General features: G+C 42.8%; 2 protein-coding genes across 2 annotated transcripts in view; both read left to right on the top strand.

The window, feature by feature from the left end:
• tmem259 (transmembrane protein 259) overlaps positions 1-20,293 on the top strand; it is a 354,282-nt gene that overhangs the window by 114,253 nt on the left and 219,736 nt on the right. The window lies entirely within an intron of this gene.
• Positions 1-20,293, top strand: part of dbt (dihydrolipoamide branched chain transacylase E2) — a 33,895-nt gene that overhangs the window by 9,881 nt on the left and 3,721 nt on the right. Inside the window, 6 exon segments of the mRNA XM_080736642.1 lie at positions 8,047-8,174; positions 8,583-8,814; positions 8,988-9,154; positions 10,093-10,170; positions 15,804-15,995; positions 17,528-17,599. Of these exon segments, the coding sequence (XP_080592768.1) occupies positions 8,047-8,174; positions 8,583-8,814; positions 8,988-9,154; positions 10,093-10,170; positions 15,804-15,995; positions 17,528-17,599 (869 nt within the window).

The raw sequence follows: 20,293 nt of genomic DNA, 5'->3' as shown, positions 1-20,293 counted from the left end.
GCTGGTCCAGGTACCTTTAATAAGACCCTTTAAACCCTAGTGGGCATAGAGACTGAGGCTGGTCCAGGTACCTTTAATAAGACCCTTTAAACCCTAGTGGACATAGAGACTGAGGCTGGTCCAGGTACCTTTAATAAGACCCTTTAAACCCTAGTGGACATAGAGACTGAGGCTGGTCCAGGTACCTTTAATAAGACCCTTTAAACCCTAGTGGACATAGAGACTGAGGCTGGTCCAGGTACCTTTAATAAGACCCTTTAAACCCTAGTGGACATAGAGACTGAGGCTGGTCCAGGTACCTTTAATAAGACCCTTTAAACCCTAGTGGGCATAGAGACTGAGGCTGGTCCAGGTACCTTTAATAAGACCCTTTAAACCCTAGTGGACATAGAGACTGAGGCTGGTCCAGGTACCTTTAATAAGACCCTTTAAACCCTAGTGGGCATAGAGACTGAGGCTGGTCCAGGTACACCTTTAATAAGACCCTTTAAACCCTAGTGGACATAGAGACTGAGGCTGGTCCAGGTACCTTTAATAAGACCCTTTAAACCCTAGTGGGCATAGAGACTGAGGCTGGTCCAGGTACCTTTAATAAGACCCTTTAAACCCTAGTGGACATAGAGACTGAGGCTGGTCCAGGTACCTTTAATAAGACCCTTTAAACCCTAGTGGACATAGAGACTGAGGCTGGTCCAGGTACCTTTAATAAGACCCTTTAAACCCTAGTGGACATAGAGACTGAGGCTGGTCCAGGTACCTTTAATAAGACCCTTTAAACCCTAGTGGGCATAGAGACTGAGGCTGGTCCAGGTACCTTTAATAAGACCCTTTAAACCCTAGTGGACATAGAGACTGAGGCTGGTCCAGGTACCTTTAATAAGACCCTTTAAACCCTAGTGGACATAGAGACTGAGGCTGGTCCAGGTACCTTTAATAAGACCCTTTAAACCCTAGTGGACATAGAGACTGAGGCTGGTCCAGGTACCTTTAATAAGACCCTTTAAACCCTAGTGGGCATAGAGACTGAGGCTGGTCCAGGTACCTTTAATAAGACCCTTTAAACCCTAGTGGACATAGAGACTGAGGCTGGTCCAGGTACCTTTAATAAGACCCTTTAAACCCTAGTGGACATAGAGACTGAGGCTGGTCCAGGTACAGACCTGCCAACCCGTACGCATTTTGCGTACTAAGCACGCATTTTAAGGCTCTGTACGCAGGTACGATATTTCCCCTCATTGCTACGCAATTTCGGGGAATGGGCGCGGCCCGCGGCGTGGTATAACAACACATTCTGCAGCAGCAAACGAGGCAAAGATTTTTGCAACCTGCCGTGTAGTTCCTCCCAGGCACCACTTGAAAGGTGTGTGAATGGGGCGCATGGCGCTGGGGAGCACTAGAACAGAAGATATGCTCGTTTTTTTCGGCAGAAGAAGAATTGAACCGGATGCCATGCGTGTGTTTTGGTTTTCAGCGCGGTGCAGCATGTACACTTACGCTACAGTACTCATCATAGAGTTATAATAAGAAGCTACTCATCTCATCTCATAGCTATCGCCGCCCGGTTTGTACAACGGCGATATTAATACGATTAATTTATAAAGAAGATAAACGGAGAATGGCCGTGTTGTGCGATTCATCGGTGTCGCCCCTACAATGCTGCCGTGCAACGAGTAGTCTGACTAACAGGTAATATATTAAGATAACACTCAGCTAAGGTGAATTCACATGTCAGCAGCCACGATGGTGAGAATGAAATGGTTGTTATGGTGTTGTCGCTCCTCTCCGCGACGCGGTTAGGGTTTTAATCAAGTGAATCAATAATATTATACTATTAAACTGCGGTCGCCTCCGCGACAGCTTGTTGTGTATGAAGCCTGTGTTATACTTCGTCATACGACGGTGTTGCACGTGAGCGAAGTCGGGAAATGTCAAAACTTGTGACCAGGTACAATGAACTGTAGCATACATTGACCATGATTAGGCTTTAGAGTAAAGATCCAAACGAATGAAAATAAAATACTGGGCTCCCTGTTCCACTATCTCTAAATGAGTATGAATGGAGGAATTTAATAGGGGGACTATGTGTATTGTCAAAAACATTAAAGGTGAACAAGTTATTTATCACCTGTGAATATATGAAGACATTAATGGTTTGTTAACAATGAGTAGCCTGTATCCTCTATGAATGAATATACAGACTAGACGGTATTTGATCTATACACAATGTAGGCCTATATATCAATTAATGAATGCACTAGAAACCTACATGAGTTGAATACTTTCAACTTCATGCAAATCATGCACAGAAAGGTGGTTTTATTTAGGCTGCTCAATTAACAATGTTTAACAAAGACACAGGTAAATATTTAAAGGTAAATAGCCTACCTGACAATGTAAAGCTATTTTGCTATTTGAATAACATGATTATGTTGATGTATGTTCATTCATTAAGTCACTGGTGAGACTGTTTTGCTAGTCTATTGGGCTAATTGTTAACTAACTCTGAGCAAGTGCAGTTAGTATATTTTATTAAAGATTTGTCAACAATATTGCCAAAGCAACATTACTGTATTGCCTGGTAATACTAGCCTACTTTTTCTCCAGACCAAATGGCATTTTTATTTAAAAGGTTGTTCTAACATCTTGCCTCCTCCTATTAGTGTAAGTCAAGACATGCAATGTGCTACATTTCTGGTGTGAAATTTTGTTAACATAACTGTAAAGGTCCCACCCAAAAAGGTGCATGGAACCCCCCAAAATATACGCTGTTTTGTGCGGGAAAACAACAAAAATTCGGCGCCGCGCGGGCACTTCGTGCCCGCGCATGAGTACTCAAAAAAATGTCCCAGGGTTGGCAGGTCTGCAGGTACACCTTTAATAAGACCCTTTAAACCCTAGTGGACATAGAGACTGAGGCTGGTCCAGGTACCTTTAATAAGACCCTTAAAACCCTAGTGGGCATAGAGACTGAGGCTGGTCCAGGTACCTTTAATAAGACCCTTTAAACCCTAGTGGACATAGAGACTGAGGCTGGTCCAGGTACCTTTAATAAGACCCTTTAAACCCTAGTGGACATAGAGACTGAGGCTGGTCCAGGTACCTTTAATAAGACCCTTTAAACCTTAGTGGGCATAGAGACTGAGGCTGGTCCAGGTACCTTTAATAAGACCCTTTAAACCCTAGTGGGCATAGAGACTGAGGCTGGTCCAGGTACCTTTAATAAGACCCTTTAAACCCTAGTGGGCATAGAGACTGAGGCTGGTCCAGGTACCTTTAATAAGACCCTTTAAACCCTAGTGGGCATAGAGACTGAGGCTGGTCCAGGTACCTTTAATAAGACCCTTTAAACCCTAGTGGACATAGAGACTGAGGCTGGTCCAGGTACCTTTAATAAGACCCTTTAAACCCTAGTGGGCATATAGACTGAGGCTGGTCCAGGTACACCTTTAATAAGACCCTTTAAACCCTAGTGGGCATAGAGACTGAGGCTGGTCCAGGTACCTTTAATAAGACCCTTTAAACCCTAGTGGGCATAGAGACTGAGGCTGGTCCAGGTACCTTTAATAAGACCCTTTAAACCCTAGTGGGCATAGAGACTGAGGCTGGTCCAGGTACCTTTAATAAGACCCTTTAAACCCTAGTGGGCATAGAGACTGAGGCTGGTCCAGGTACCTTTAATAAGACCCTTTAAACCCTAGTGGGCATAGAGACTGAGGCTGGTCCAGGTACCTTTAATAAGACCCTTTAAACCCTAGTGGGCATAGAGACTGAGGCTGGTCCAGGTACCTTTAATAAGACCCTTTAAACCCTAGTGGACATAGAGACTGAGGCTGGTCCAGGTACCTTTAATAAGACCCTTTAAACCCTAGTGGGCATAGAGACTGAGGCTGGTCCAGGTACCTTTAATAAGACCCTTTAAACCCTAGTGGACATAGAGACTGAGGCTGGTCCAGGTACCTTTAATAAGACCCTTTAAACCCTAGTGGGCATAGAGACTGAGGCTGGTCCAGGTACCTTTAATAAGACCCTTTAAACCCTAGTGGACATAGAGACTGAGGCTGGTCCAGGTACCTTTAATAAGACCCTTTAAACCCTAGTGGACATAGAGACTGAGGCTGGTCCAGGTACCTTTAATAAGACCCTTTAAACCCTAGTGGACATAGAGACTGAGGCTGGTCCAGGTACCTTTAATAAGACCCTTTAAACCCTAGTGGGCATAGAGACTGAGGCTGGTCCAGGTACCTTTAATAAGACCCTTTAAACCCTAGTGGGCATAGAGACTGAGGCTGGTCCAGGTACCTTTAATAAGACCCTTTAAACCCTAGTGGACATAGAGACTGAGGCTGGTCCAGGTACCTTTAATAAGACCCTTTAAACCCTAGTGGGCATAGAGACTGAGGCTGGTCCAGGTACCTTTAATAAGACCCTTTAAACCCTAGTGGGCATAGAGACTGAGGCTGGTCCAGGTACCTTTAATAAGACCCTTTAAACCCTAGTGGACATAGAGACTGAGGCTGGTCCAGGTACCTTTAATAAGACCCTTTAAACCCTAGTGGACATAGAGACTGAGGCTGGTCCAGGTACCTTTAATAAGACCCTTTAAACCCTAGTGGGCATAGAGACTGAGGCTGGTCCAGGTACCTTTAATAAGACCCTTTAAACCCTAGTGGACATAGAGACTGAGGCTGGTCCAGGTACCTTTAATAAGACCCTTTAAACCCTAGTGGGCATAGAGACTGAGGCTGGTCCAGGTACCTTTAATAAGACCCTTTAAACCCTAGTGGACATAGAGACTGAGGCTGGTCCAGGTACCTTTAATAAGACCCTTTAAACCCTAGTGGACATAGAGACTGAGGCTGGTCCAGGTACCTTTTAATAAGACCCTTTAAACCCTAGTGGACATAGAGACTGAGGCTGGTCCAGGTACCTTTAATAAGACCCTTTAAACCCTAGTGGACATAGAGACTGAGGCTGGTCCAGGTACCTTTAATAAGACCCTTTAAACCCTAGTGGGCATAGAGACTGAGGCTGGTCCAGGTACCTTTAATAAGACCCTTTAAACCCTAGTGGACATAGAGACTGAGGCTGGTCCAGGTACCTTTAATAAGACCCTTTAAACCCTAGTGGACATAGAGACTGAGGCTGGTCCAGGTACCTTTAATAAGACCCTTTAAACCCTAGTGGACATAGAGACTGAGGCTGGTCCAGGTACCTTTAATAAGACCCTTTAAACCCTAGTGGACATAGAGACTGAGGCTGGTCCAGGTACCTTTAATAAGACCCTTTAAACCCTAGTGGACATAGAGACTGAGGCTGGTCCAGGTACCTTTAATAAGACCCTTTAAACCCTAGTGGACATAGAGACTGAGGCTGGTCCAGGTACCTTTAATAAGACCCTTTAAAACCAGGAAAGCATATCTGTGTCTCCACTTAACCACTATTTTATGCTTTTAACCAGGGTCCAGTTGTCCAGATTTAAAATGAAGCAAACACGGTGCTAAAAGTTCCTATGATTGGCCGCTAGTTGTGCTGTTCTGGTACCAGAAGCAACTCCATAGGATTCCATTCATTTTCCTTAAACTTTTATAAACATTGTCATAAATACTGTAGGGTTCCTGTCGCTAGTTTAAAGCCTCGTTTCAATCACCATGATATGCGTTTTGTGAAAATATGGTCCAATTTATGTCATAATAAATGTTAAAGCAGGGTCTGCTGTAGGAGGGGCTTGTGATCATAGGCTTGTGATGATTCTTCTTCGTGTGCTTTATTTTCGGCAAGCTCAACACAACGTCCCAGGTGTCCCTGCGGTTGCATGTGACCGTTGGCAGCCAATAGCATTCCTTGGGTACCAATAGAACAATGATGCCCATACAAGGGCAAGAACATTTTCACTCTGATAGAAACCAGTGGGTCACGTGACTATTCCCCCCGCCCCCGTCCATATTTTTTACAGTCTAAAAAAATAGCTGATTTGCAAGCTCACAGGAGATGCCACAGCTTCAAGCTTGTAGATCTGCTGTTTTTGAGAAAACGTTCAATCTTTGAACGTATATATTGTTTTAAAGCAGACATTTGGAACGCAAGTCCTTGTTTCTCTTGGTCCCTGGAACAACACTTTCAGATGGGGGGTCAGGGGTCAAATACATATCATTCTAGAGGTACATTAAAAGGTTTGATCTCAGAAAACTGTTAGGATTCAGGAAGACAACTGTAGGTATGTTTCAGGCCCATTAAAGGACCTACACCATGAATTTTCACTTTTTCTATTTTAAAACCTTTTTTTGGGGTCCCACTGGCACCTTCTATCCTCACAAAGTCCTATTTCTGTACATTGTGTCTTTCTCTGGTTTTGGGAAGACAGAGATGAAAAGCTTTCCACGGGTTCTCAGAACAGTGCTGTTTCTGAGAGTTGACGCATGTGACGTCACACGCGTTTCCCGTTTAAAAAAAAAAAAAAAAATCAAAATTTCTTTTTTTCAAAACTTTTTTTTTCAAAAAAAATTTTTTTTCAAAACTTTTTTTTTCAATTTTTTTTTTCAAAAACTTTTTTTTTTTCAAAAACTTTTTTTTTCAAAACACTTTTTCAAAACACTTTTTTTCAAAAACTTTTTTTTTTTTCAAAAAACTTGTTTTTTTTCTGGAAAAACCCCACTAGATGCGCCCCTGAGCAAACAGAGGCCGTTTTGGTATTGCAGCTGGAGAGCCTCATTATAGTAGAGCTAGAACAAACAAAAGGAATGGTCAGAGTGTTTGTTGAGGGTTAAAACCTGTCTAAGACTCAATTTTGAGCATATATTTATACAAAAAATATAGTTTTAAAAGCATGGTGTAGGCCCTTCAAAACCATTTAGACTCAGGGGTGGGCAACTTTGATGATGGAGAGGACCACTATATTTCCACACTCACTCCAGAGGGCCACATTGCATATTGCTACGTCCTACTTTGTCATTCTACTATATTTCAAACAAAAGAAGCAAAAATAGCAGATCTACAAGCGCAAAACGTGCCGCAGCGCAACACGTTTTGAGCTTGTAGATCGGCTATTTTTGTTATTTTTGTTTAATTGGAATCCTGAAAAGTAACATTTTGATTCAATGTCAAATGCATTTAGTTATACTCATGTAAACTTTATGAACTTAAATACAAATATGTTGGGCATAAAAAAATACATTTTAATACTACTATACCAGCCTACTAATATTATTTTCAAAGCTTTTTAAAGTGGGTCATGTTTGCATGTTTGGAATTGTAACAGCTGAAAGCAATAATATATCGGTATTCTGATATTAACCTGAGGGCCGCATTAAGTGACGGTGGGGGCCGCATGTGGCCCCCGGGCCACCAGTTGACCATGTATGATTCAGAATCCGGTGGACTGAGTCCAGGTGGGAAACCTTTGTGCTCACTTGTGTGACTCTTTGCCAAAAATGACAGATCTACAAGCTCACAACGGCTAATGTTCCACTCAGATATACGGATGCAAGGGTGATTTAAATTTAGGCCTAACCTATAGTTAGGCCCAAATCAGAAATTTGCCTACAAAAACAAATATGTTGATACATACTGTACATGTACTGTAAGCCCCTCCCATACACTAAAATGTGTACCCGGCCTGAATGGGTTAATTGACCCATTAAAACCGGGAAGACGTTTTAGATTTTAACATTTTATTTTTAGAACAGTGGTTCTCAGAAAATAGCAGATCTACAAACTCACAGCGCGCCACACTGTGACCGAACACAGTACTTGCGTGCTCTGCTGGTGCATATAAATATGGAAAAGTCCATCTGTGGGACCTGGAATGGTAAAATAAAACCACACCTTGTGTGAAGTGAGCGGTACTCTGTTTTCTGCTGCAGTAAAACCAACGTCAACCAAAACTTATTAGAAGACTTTAAAGCACTTTTTCAACCGTTTCAGTTGCATTGTGTACGAGTACTGTCTGTCTGTGTGTGTGTGTGTGTGTGTGTGTGTGTGTGTGTGTGTGTGTGTGTGTGTGTGTGTGTGTGTGCGTGTGCGTGTGCGTGCGTGGTTTCCTGTGTCCAGAGTCCCTCCAGGAAGAGGATGTGGTGGAGACTCCGCCCATGTCACATGACGAACACACCCACCAGCAGATCAAAGGTCACAAGACCCAGGCCACGCCCGCTGTGAGACGCCTGGCTATGGAGAACAACGTAAGAGCTGTGACATCACACTGATGATAACATCCATACTGTATATTCCAGATTAAACTCAGTGAGGTGGTAACAGTTAAAGATGGACACATAATGCTGCATAACACCCATATATATTCCAGATTAAACTGAGTGAGGTGGTAACAGTTAAAGATGGACACATAATATTGCATAACATCCATATATTCCAGATTAAACTCAGTGAGGTGGTAACAGTTAAAGATGGACTCATAATGCTGCATAACACCCATATATATTCCAGATTAAACTGAGTGAGGTGGTAACAGTTAAAGATGGACTCATAAGGCTGCATAACACCCATATATTCCAGATTAAACTCAGCAAGGTGGTGGGGACAGTTAAAGATGGACACATAATATTGCATAACCTCCATACTGTATATTCCAGATTAAACTCAGTGAGGTGGTGGGGACGGGGAGAGACGGTCGTATTCTCAAAGAGGACATCCTAAACTTCCTGGCCAAGCAGACGGGCGCCATCTTGCTTCCGTCTCCGCCCTTCCAGGAGATCCAGACTCCGCCCCCGGCCCCGCCCCCCCAGCCCAGCCCCCCCCAGCAGGCCGCGCCCCCCAGACCCAAACCCGTCTTCACTGGGAAGGATGTTACTGAACCCCTGAAAGGTTGGTCTGTCTGATCAGTGACGTACTTCCATCTTACTTCCTTGTTTACGTTCACCGTTGCAGCGCGACTCGGTTCTAGTCCGCACTGCGAGCCGTGACATCATACCTTTTGCCGAAAACGATGTTGTCGTCATGGTTTATTAAAGATCATGTATGTTGTTGATGTTCTCCAGGGTTCCATAAAGCCATGGTGAAGACCATGACAGCAGCTCTGAAGATCCCTCACTTTGGTTACTGTGACGAGGTGGACCTGAGCCGTCTGGTGGAGCTGAGATCTCAGCTCAAACCTCTGACTGAAGCCCGAGGAGTCAGACTGAGTTACATGCCCTTCTTCATCAAGGTAACACTGATCTATCTTTATCTCTATGATCATATAGTTTACTGAGACGCTACGCTCTCTCTATGATCCTATAGTTTACTGAGACGCTACGCTGTCTCTCTGCGTTCTATGATCCTATAGTTTACTGAGACGCTACGCTGTCTCTCTGCGTTCTATGATCCTATAGTTTACTGAGACGCTACGCTGTCTCTCTGCGTTCTATGATCCTATAGTTTACTGAGACGCTACGCTGTCTCTCTGCGTTCTATGATCCTATAGTTTACTGAGACGCTACGCTGTCTCTCTGCGTTCTATGATCCTATAGTTTACTGAGACGCTACGCTGTCTCTCTGCGTTCTATGATCCTATAGTTTACTGAGACGCTACGCTGTCTCTCTGCGTTCTATGATCCTATAGTTTACTGAGACGCTGCGCTGTCTCTCTGCGTTCTATGATCCTATAGTTTACTGAGACGCTACGCTGTCTCTCTGCGTTCTATGATCCTATAGTTTACTGAGACGCTACGCTGTCTCTCTGCGTTCTACGATCCTATAGTTTACTGAGACGCTACGCTGTCTCTCTGCGTTCTATGATCCTATAGTTTACTGAGACGCTACGCTGTCTCTCTGCGTTCCATGATCCTATAGTTTACTGAGACGCTACGCTGTCTCTCTGCGTTCTATGATCCTATAGTTTACTGAGACGCTACGCTGTCTCTCTGCGTTCTATGATCCTATAGTTTACTGAGACGCTACGCTGTCTCTCTGCGTTCTATGATCCTATAGTTTACTGAGACGCTACACTGTCTCTCTGCGTTCTATGATCCTATAGTTTACTGAGACGCTACACTGTATCTCTGCCTACATTTTGAATTGTAAATTGAATCTCTCTACACTTGTATCAAGGAGCTTGGAGTATATTAGAGTTGTGATGTGATCTCTGTCTTCTGATTGGTCCAGGCTGCGTCCTTGGGTCTGCTGCACTTCCCCATTCTCAACGCGTCTTTAGATGAAGACTGTCAGAACATCACTTACAAGGTCTGTCTCATTACCATATCTAAACATTATATAAAAGGTCTGTCTCATTATTACCATATCTAAACATTATATAAAAGGTCTGTCTCATTACCATAACTAAACATAACACACATTATGCATACCGGTATCTCATTTATGATCATAACTAAACATTACTTACATTATGCATACCAGTATCTCATTTGTTATCATAACTAAAACATCATATAAAAGGTATGTCTAATTATCATAATTTAAACATTACATACATACAGTATATATAAAGTATTATATCTAAACATTACATACATTATGCATACCGGTATCTCATTTATTATCATAACTAAAACATCATATAAAAGGTATGTCTAATTATCATAATTTAAACATTACATACATACAGTATATATAAAGTATTATATCTAAACATTACATACATTATGCATACCAGTATCTAATTTATTATCATATCTAAAACATTATATAAAAGGTATGTCTCATTACCATACTTACATACATTTATATAAAGTATGTCTAATTAAGAACATCACATACAAGGTATCAACCAGTGTTCATTTAGATTGTTGATTTTAGTTTTAGTCATAGTTCTTATGAATTCAATTCTATTTAGTTTTAGTCATATTTTAGTCTGTTTAACTTTTAGTCTAGTTTTAGGGTGCGTTGGAAAATGTGCACTCAGCACACTGGTGTGTGGTTCTAAACCCCAGTGCGCTGCCCCCCCCCCCAGTGCGCTGTGCGCTATGTTCCTGTGAGGCCACGTCGCGCTCATAGCAGACGATACGTGTGCAGATCATATGCCAGGCGGGTGAAAGAATCATAACAGTTTCCAAATAAATAAATAAAACGTGTGAAAAAAGACTATGGCCGTGCAGCTCCTTCCTTGTTTACATGCAAACTTATAGAAGTGGAGCTATGATGACGCGGCCTCAGGCCGGATACGGAAACCTAGAATCGGTCAAAACAGGAAATGTGGCCGGATGCAGTCTCGGAGTGGCCAATAGAGACCGAATCGGCAATAAACCGCGATCATACTTTTAATTGTTTTATAACGATTAAAGCTAATTAAATCTTAGGTTTGCTCGGGAATGGCAGGGCGGTGGGGATCGCGGCCAATGAGTTTTAGCATATTTATATATTTCAGCCCAGTCATAACACTGGTCTAGCCATGGACCCCCAGGGTCTGGTAGTTAATTAATAATCATATATTCCTATATTCCAGCCCAGTCATAACACTGGTCTAGCCATGGACCATAATCGGACATAATCGTTGATATAGCCTCTGCCTACCTTTGACATGCATCATGCACTCTCTCTGACTCTGCACTGTGTGTGTTCTGTGCTGCTCGTGCTAAACACTGCTGCAGCAACGCAGACATAACTGAGCATGGAGAAAAGTCCCACGCTGAGGTAAACGCGTTGTGGTTTGATTGGAAGTGTTGTGCCGCTGAATGGAGCTCCTAGCTTGTGTTCCACTCCTGTCCCTTGCATTGGATGTTTATTTTTCGGCGGTGTGTGCAGTCGCAGTGCACTGTGCCAGCCTCGTCCGTCTGTCCGTCCATCCAACACACATCACATCACTCAAGTAAATCCTGGCTTTTTTATACTTGGGTTCCGTGACAAAAGTGGCTGATCTACAACGCCTCGCATCCGCAACGAGTTGTGAGCTTGTAGATCTGCTATTTTCCGCAGAAACTTGCAGAATGAATGAGTGTGCAGTGAGTCACTGTGTCAGACGTCCAGCACAGCGCAGCGCACGTTATTATTTGTATTATTTAATAATCAACGTAGCCTACTATTTAAACACTTTCACAAGCCACAGAGTGTGGCTTAATATTCACATTAAGGGTAACAAGCAGGCACGCTGCAAGCACTGCACATTATTAGAACCAGTTTGCTGCTAGTGACTGCAAATCAGTGGCTTCCTCAAAGAAAAAGAAACAAGGCGAAAAATAGTTGGAAACATAAGGTTCGGGCCTCGGCGCGGGTCGGACGCATTTTAATGATTAATGGTCGGACGTCGATTCGGGTCTGACAAAAAACTGTCGGACACGGGTTCGGAACGGACAGAAAAAATGGGCCCGATCCCAGCTCTAATGGACACCCCTCAGGGTGTGGTAGAACATTAATAAACATTAATAATCATATATTTCTATATTCCAGGCCAGTCATAACGTGGGTCTAGCCATGGACACTCCTCAGGGTCTCCTAGTTCCTAACATTAATAAACATTAATATTCATATGTTTCAGGCCAGTCATAACGTGGGTCTAGCCATGGACACTCCTCAGGGTCTGATAGAACATTAACTCATTCTGTGCCTATCCCGAACATGTTCGGGATATTTTCAGTCCAATACAATTTTTTTTTTATTAATTGACTTACCCTGAGCTGCTTGTATAGTCGTGGGTGGTCCTGGCTCGTCCTACGCTAGCCAGCTAGCCATTTTACATGGTCCGACGATATATTCCATTAAAAATGGTTTAAAATACATTTTTGAGACCCCCAATGTTCACCAAATGTTCAGCGCCGCTTCCGGAACGTAGTCCAGTGTGCCTATCCCGAACATGTTCTGGATATTTAATAAAATGAATAAAATGATCCGAGGCCTTCTGAAGCCTGGGCCTAAATGTAAAATCCAGTGGTCCAAATCCTGGGGAAGCCATGCCGGCCGTGAGCCGCGAACGTAGCCGCGAATCGCCGCCGAATCCAATGAAAAACCACATCTTTGGAGGCCCATATCTCTGGATTGTGTTTTTAGGGATGTGGCGCGAGGTTTATTTACGGCGAAATCGCCTAAAAATGATCTTTAAAATGACTAGATGGGAATAGCTATTCTGTTAGCATTAACATCCGGGACCTTTCCATGATGTGCACGAACGTGAGCACGCGCGTCACTGCAACGTGAGCCCCTGGATGCTGAAGCGCTCGCCTATGGGAGAAAGTCTGGCATTCCAACGGCGCCATCTAGGGGCTGGCACTGGAAGCGTTAATATAATGTGTTTCAGGCCAGTCATAACGTGGGTCTATGTTACAGGCCAGTCATAACGTGGCTCTATGTTCCAGGCCAGTCATAACGTGGGTCTATGTTTCAGGCCAGTCATAACGTGGCTCTATGTTACAGGCCAGTCATAACGTGGCTCTATGTTTCAGGCCAGTCATAACGTGGCTCTATGTTACAGGCCAGTCATAACGTGGGTCTATGTTTCAGGCCAGTCATAACGTGGCTCTATGTTTCAGGCCAGTCATAACGTGGGTCTATGTTCCAGGCCAGTCATAACGTGGCTCTATGTTACAGGCCAGTCATAACGTGGGTCTATGTTCCAGGCCAGTCATAACGTGGGTCTATGTTTCAGGCCAGTCATAACGTGGGTCTATGTTTCAGGCCAGTCATAACGTGGCTCTATGTTACAGGCCAGTCATAACGTGGCTCTATGTTCCAGGCCAGTCATAACGTGGGTCTATGTTCCAGGCCAGTCATAACGTGGCTCTATGTTACAGGCCAGTCATAACGTGGCTCTATGTTTCAGGCCAGTCATAACGTGGGTCTATGTTACAGGCCAGTCATAACGTGGGTCTATGTTTCAGGCCAGTCATAACGTGGCTCTATGTTTCAGGCCAGTCATAACGTGGCTCTATGTTACAGGCCAGTCATAACGTGGGTCTATGTTTCAGGCCAGTCATAACGTGGCTCTATGTTACAGGCCAGTCATAACGTGGCTCTATGTTACAGGCCAGTCATAACGTGGCTCTATGTTTCAGGCCAGTCATAACGTGGGTCTATGTTTCAGGCCAGTCATAACGTGGGTCTATGTTTCAGGCCAGTCATAACGTGGTCTATGTTTCAGGCCAGTCATAACGTGGCTCTATGTTACAGGCCAGTCATAACGTGGGTCTATGTTACAGACCAGTCATAACGTGGCTCTATGTTACAGGCCAGTCATAACGTGGGTCTATATTACAGACCAGTCATAACGTGGCTCTATGTTACAGGCCAGTCATAACGTGGGTCTATGTTACAGACCAGTCATAACGTGGTCTATGTTCCAGGCCAGTCATAACGTGGGTCTATATTACAGACCAGTCATAACGTGGTCTATGTTCCAGGCCAGTCATAACGTGGCTCTATGTTACAGGCCAGTCATAACGTGGGTCTATGTTACAGGCCAGTCATAACGTGGCTCTATGTTTCAGGCCAGTCATAACGTGGCTCTATGTTCCAGGCCAGTCATAACGTGGCTCTATGTTTCAGGCCAGTCATAACGTGGTCTATGTTTCAGGCCAGTCATAACGTGGGTCTATGTTACAGGCCAGTCATAACGTGGTCTATGTTTCAGGCCAGTCATAACGTGGGTCTATGTTCCAGGCCAGTCATAACGTGGCTCTATGTTTCAGGCCAGTCATAACGTGGTCTATGTTACAGGCCAGTCATAACGTGGGTCTATGTTTCAGACCAGTCATAACGTGGCTCTATGTTACAGGCCAGTCATAACGTGGGTCTATGTTACAGGCCAGTCATAACGTGGTCTATGTTTCAGGCCAGTCATAACGTGGGTCTATGTTACAGGCCAGTCATAACGTGGCTCTATGTTTCAGGCCAGTCATAACGTGGCTCTATGTTACAGGCCAGTCATAACGTGGCTCTATGTTACAGACCAGTCATAACGTGGCTCTATGTTACAGGCCAGTCATAACGTGGCTCTATGTTACAGACCAGTCATAACGTGGGTCTATGTTACAGGCCAGTCATAACGTGGCTCTATGTTACAGGCCAGTCATAACGTGGCTCTATGTTACAGACCAGTCATAACGTGGCTCTATGTTACAGGCCAGTCATAACGTGGCTCTATGTTTCAGGCCAGTCATAACGTGGCTCTATGTTTCAGGCCAGTCATAACGTGGGTCTATGTTACAGGCCAGTCATAACGTGGCTCTATGTTACAGGCCAGTCATAACGTGGGTCTATGTTTCAGGCCAGTCATAACGTGGCTCTATGTTTCAGGCCAGTCATAACGTGGGTCTAGCCATGGACACTCCTCAGGGTCTAGTAGAACATTAATAATCATATATTAATGTTATTACAGGCCAGTCATAACGTGGGTCTAGGTTACAGGCCAGTCATAACGTGGGTCTAGCCATGGACACTCCTCAGGGTCTAGTAGAACATTAATAATCATATATTTATATATTTCAGGCCAGTCATAACGTGGGTCTATGTTTCAGGCCAGTCATAACGTGGGTCTAGCCATGGACACTCCCCAGGGTCTGGTAGAACATTAATAATCATATATTCATATATTCCAGGCCAGTCATAACGTGGGTCTATGTTTCAGGCCAGTCATAACGTGGGTCTAGCCATGGACACTCCTCAGGGTCTGATAGAACATTAATAAACATTAATAAACATTAATAATCATATAATCATATGTTCCAGGCCAGTCATAACGTGGGTCTAGCCATGGACACTCCTCAGGGTCTGATAGAACATTAATAAACATTAATAAACATTAATAATCATATAATCATATGTTCCAGGCCAGTCATAACGTGGGTCTAGCCATGGACACTCCCCAGGGTCTGGTAGAACATTAATAAACATTAATAAACATTAATAAACATATATTAATGTTATTACAGGCCAGTCATAACGTGGGTCTAGCCATGGACACTCCTCAGGGTCTTCTGGTTCCCAACGTGAAGAACGTTCAGCTCCTCAGTGTGATGGACATCGCTGTGGAGCTCAACCGTCTGCAGAACCTGGGCTCCAGTGGAACCCTGGGAACCAGTGACCTCACTGGAGGGACCTTCACCATCAGTAACATCGGATCAGTAAGACCTCACACTATACCTTTAACCTGTAGATCTGTAAGACCTCACACTATACATTTAAACCTGTAGATCTGTAAGACCTCACACTATACCTTTAAACCTGTAGATCTGTAAGACCTCACACTATACCTTTAAACCTGTAGATCTGTAAGACCTCACACTATACCTTTAAACCTGTCTAGTATAGATCTATAAGACCTCACACACTACACCTTCACCCTGATGGAAGGGGGGATACCACTTGGTCTTGGAGTTGGAAGGCGATGATGTCAGTTTATTCTGTAGGAAACCAACAAATAGCATTTGTCTTTTAGGACGGCCACTGTCTTCAGCAGAACAGCAATCATTCTCTTATTAGCCCGACCAATAACAGAAACAATCAAATCTAATACATGTTTTTTATACAATAGTTAAATAAAGGAAAGTACAGAAATTGCAGCATTTAAGTTTACAACCAGCCTGTCAGCATATAACACATACAGTACCTGTAGGAAACCAACAGATGGCACCATTTGTCTTTTTGGACGGCCACTGCATATCATCACAACTGTCTGTCAGTGTGCAACATTAAACTAAATGTACATTCATTTTATTTCCGCTGGAAAAAGCACCTCGCTGACATCATCACTAGTTCTAACTTCTAACTAATGATGTACTACTGTGCACATCAAAAATCAAGTGATTTTAAAAATACCTGTGATCTGTATTCTTTTATATTTCCCAACCGATTATATGACTGATTAAATAGTGTTTATTCCAGGTTTGTTCATGAGCTGATCCAGCTCAGCTCCATTCACTGACATGTATTTCATGCGTCACGGCCGGTCACAGCCCGACCGCTGGTCACGTGTTTCCCTTCCTCCTAAAACTCCTTGCAGCAGAACAAAACAACGTCTCAGCAAGAAAGGATGCGATTTTTGGCACCACGGCCATGGGCCATGACACTCTCAGTGGCAAAACTAGCACCGGAGGTTCAGTGAATAACATTGGAGTCTATGAGAGCCGGCTGGGACAGCTCATGAACAAAAAAATAATTCTGAACGATTGAGACCTTTATAAAACACTCAGCTCAGGAATATAAAAGAAAACATGTCACACATTGTTTTGTTACTTCTCGACGTGTACACTGTATAACTTTATAGAGGCATCTAAAGAGCACAAAGTACGTTTCTGAACTAGCTAGTATCTCAGAGACAGAAACTATACTTGCCGCTGTTTAGGTGCCTCAATAACATTATGCACTGTGCACATCAAAAAGCATGTGATTGTAAAAATACCTGTGATATGTCTTCTTTTATATTCCTGGAGCGATTATATTACAAAGGTCTCTATCGTTCAGAATAATTTTTTGTTCATGAGCTGTCCCAGCCGGCACTCATAGACTCAATAATAAAGGATATGATACTCTGACACATTACTGACCACTATGTATGAATTATAATATGTTGTGTGTCTTTGGTTTGAGAACTCTTTGACTCTCCAGCCTTCTGTCAGGAAGTGAGAACATGAATGTTGTCTTCTTCTGTGGTCAGATTGGAGGGACGTACGCCAAGCCGGTCATACTGCCCCCGGAGGTGGCCATCGGTGCTCTGGGGAAGATACAGGTGAGGAATAATAACTATGTTTATGTTTTTAAATGATACTACTATAATTCGATTACGATTCACCAGGTGATGATTCCATGTGATTCTGTGATGCATTGCGATGCATCATACTTTTCTATATTACTGCAAAACATCAATCAGTCGATACAAGCAGTCAGGTATACTGAACAACACATTGTGTGTAATCAGTAGCCTTTGTCTCCTGGATATAAATGTATATACGGTAAATGTGTATGGTACAGGGTATTGAGGAGGAAATGGCATTGTTCAAACGGCAGTCAGTGCCTATAAAAGTGTCTATAAAATTTAAATAAAAAACTAGTAATTCTTTTTCAAGAAATAAAGCTAAATATTCCAGGCCCTTGCCTGCCTACAGTATTTAAAGTACAACGAAATTCTCAAATAACAGCAGCTTTAAGCCGAGGATACCTGAGAATCCTTAAATGTGGTCATATCATTATGCAAACCTCTGCCATTATATTTATAGGACTTGTCATCTCATCGATTTAAGAAGGCTTTGAAATCGCTTCTCTTAACCAAATATTTTCCATAGGGTCTGCTTAATGAAGCTGGCTCTATTCCTTTTTTTTTCTTTAGAGGTTTATTTTGTGTTTTTGATTCTTTAACTCATTGAGTGCCAATCCCGAACTAGTTCGGCTTTATTAGCGTATCGTAGTGTGCCGATCCCGAACAAGTTCGGCTTTTAAAAAAAAAAAAAAAAAAAAAAAAATTTGAAAAATTTTTTTTTGAATTTTTTTTTTTTTTTTTGGGACCCCATCAAATCTGGTGAACATGATTTCAATCGCGATTTTGCATGTTCCACCCCCATACAACCCCATCTAACATACAGGGCAGCCATTTTTGTTTACATTACATGTAAAACATAATGGCGATTATCTCAAGAATGCCTGAACGGATTTCCAATCGGATTTTTTTGTTTGAAAGCTGTGAACAAACTGCACAAATCCACTCCAATGCAATCCAGGATTGCATTGGATTTTTTAGAGCTCATTCTTCTCTGTTTTTTTCCCATGCATGAGGTGTGCAAGGTTTAATCATGGCTAAGTTGACGAAAATAAGGCTTCTAAAATGCTTGGTAGCCAATAGCTAACTTCAAGCTAACTTCATCCTCTTCCTGTACATGCACAAAGGAAATTGTCCTTTCCTTTGTAAAAAAAGTCATGGCTCCAGGGCTTGGGCATGCATTACCAGCATATCTCTATTATTCTCTGGTCACTGGGCGCCCTCTAGTGGTGATAGGCTGGCACTCAATGAGTTAATGTTGCGATTATAAATGTGTTTAGTTTTCTATATCTATTTTTTCCTTTATATTTTTCATCATGTTAAGGTTTTATCTGTAAAGGATACATTTATTCTACCATGATGTACATTTTATCTTTTGAATGTATTACTTATTCCTGGAGAATGCCATTTCTCAAGCTTTTTCGGCTTCTCCGTCACATTTTCTTGAACTGTTGTAACCAATTTTAAAAATGTTTTGTAAGTGAAAATAAACAAACAAACAAACAAACCAAAAATAATAAAAGTGGAGAAATATCAGTTCAACAACGATGATGTCACTGGTAGACAGTTTTCTGAACTTCCCACAGCTCTCCTAAGAGACGCAGAGTAGATTTGTTTTTTTTTTGTTTAGTTTGCTATTGTATCATGAACATAGTGAGGACCAATTATATGAAGATGTGGTGAAGTGTTCCTTTAAAAGTATGTGTTTGACAAGCCAGAGAGGAGAGGAACTGTGTCCTCATGGTGCTGCTACAGAGCACTGATCCTCAGTCTGGGGTCCATTTGGTCCTCAGCCTGGTAAAGGTACTCTTGGTTTCAACTGCAGGTTCATTGTATTGTCAGTGAAAGCATTTCCCAGCCATGAGGCCTTCTTTTAGGAGCAGGGGGGCCTGCAGGGGGGGCTGCTGAGTCTGGACCTGGTCATCTTCCTCCTGGGTGTCTGAACGTCCTGTCCTGCATGTCCTCTCTCTCTACATGTCCTCTCTGTCCTGCTGTGTTTGGACAAAAGAAATACGAGCAATAGGGCATTAACGAAAAAGTCGACAAGTCATTCATTACACAAGTCGACTCCCACCAGAGAAAGTCAAAAGTCGAAGTTGAAAAAAATAATACTTTCTATTGTGAAAATAGCAGATCTACATGCTCACAAGCATGTAGATCTGCTATTTTCACAATTTCTGCCTCTATCCACCTGTTTCCACGGGAGTTTACTGGAGATTATTTGGACCACACTTCCGGTTTAACAGCAGACATACAAGCTCACGTCGCGTCGCAGATGCAGCCCGTTGTGAGCTTGTAAATCACACTCGGCTGCGGCGCCGGAAGCTCTGTGCAGCGTCTGCACAATGCACTATGGGGAGTTGGAAAGCCGTGGATACATTTGACAATTTGGCCAATGTTTAATTTGTCATTTTAGAGGTATTAAAAAGTCCTTAAATTGTCACTTTAGAAATTTGCAGATACCCTCTATACACTTAAACTTTATGTTGGTTTGTTTACTGTTGAGAGAGAAAACAATGTTTCACATTAAGTTAATCATCTGGGGACCCCCCAAAATAATTGGGGGGTCGTGTGTGATGTGATGACGTCATCAAACGATAAAGTCAACTTCAACTCAACTTTTTACTGAGTCGAGTCGACTTGCAAAAATCACAAGTCGTTAATGCCCTA

This window comes from Nannobrachium achirus (assembly GCF_963921795.1).
Source record: "Nannobrachium achirus genome assembly, chromosome: 1".
In the NCBI taxonomy this organism is placed as follows: Eukaryota; Metazoa; Chordata; class Actinopteri; order Myctophiformes; family Myctophidae; genus Nannobrachium; species Nannobrachium achirus.
Note: the sequence above shows the minus strand (reverse complement) of the source record. Positions and strands in the feature narration are given on the sequence as shown.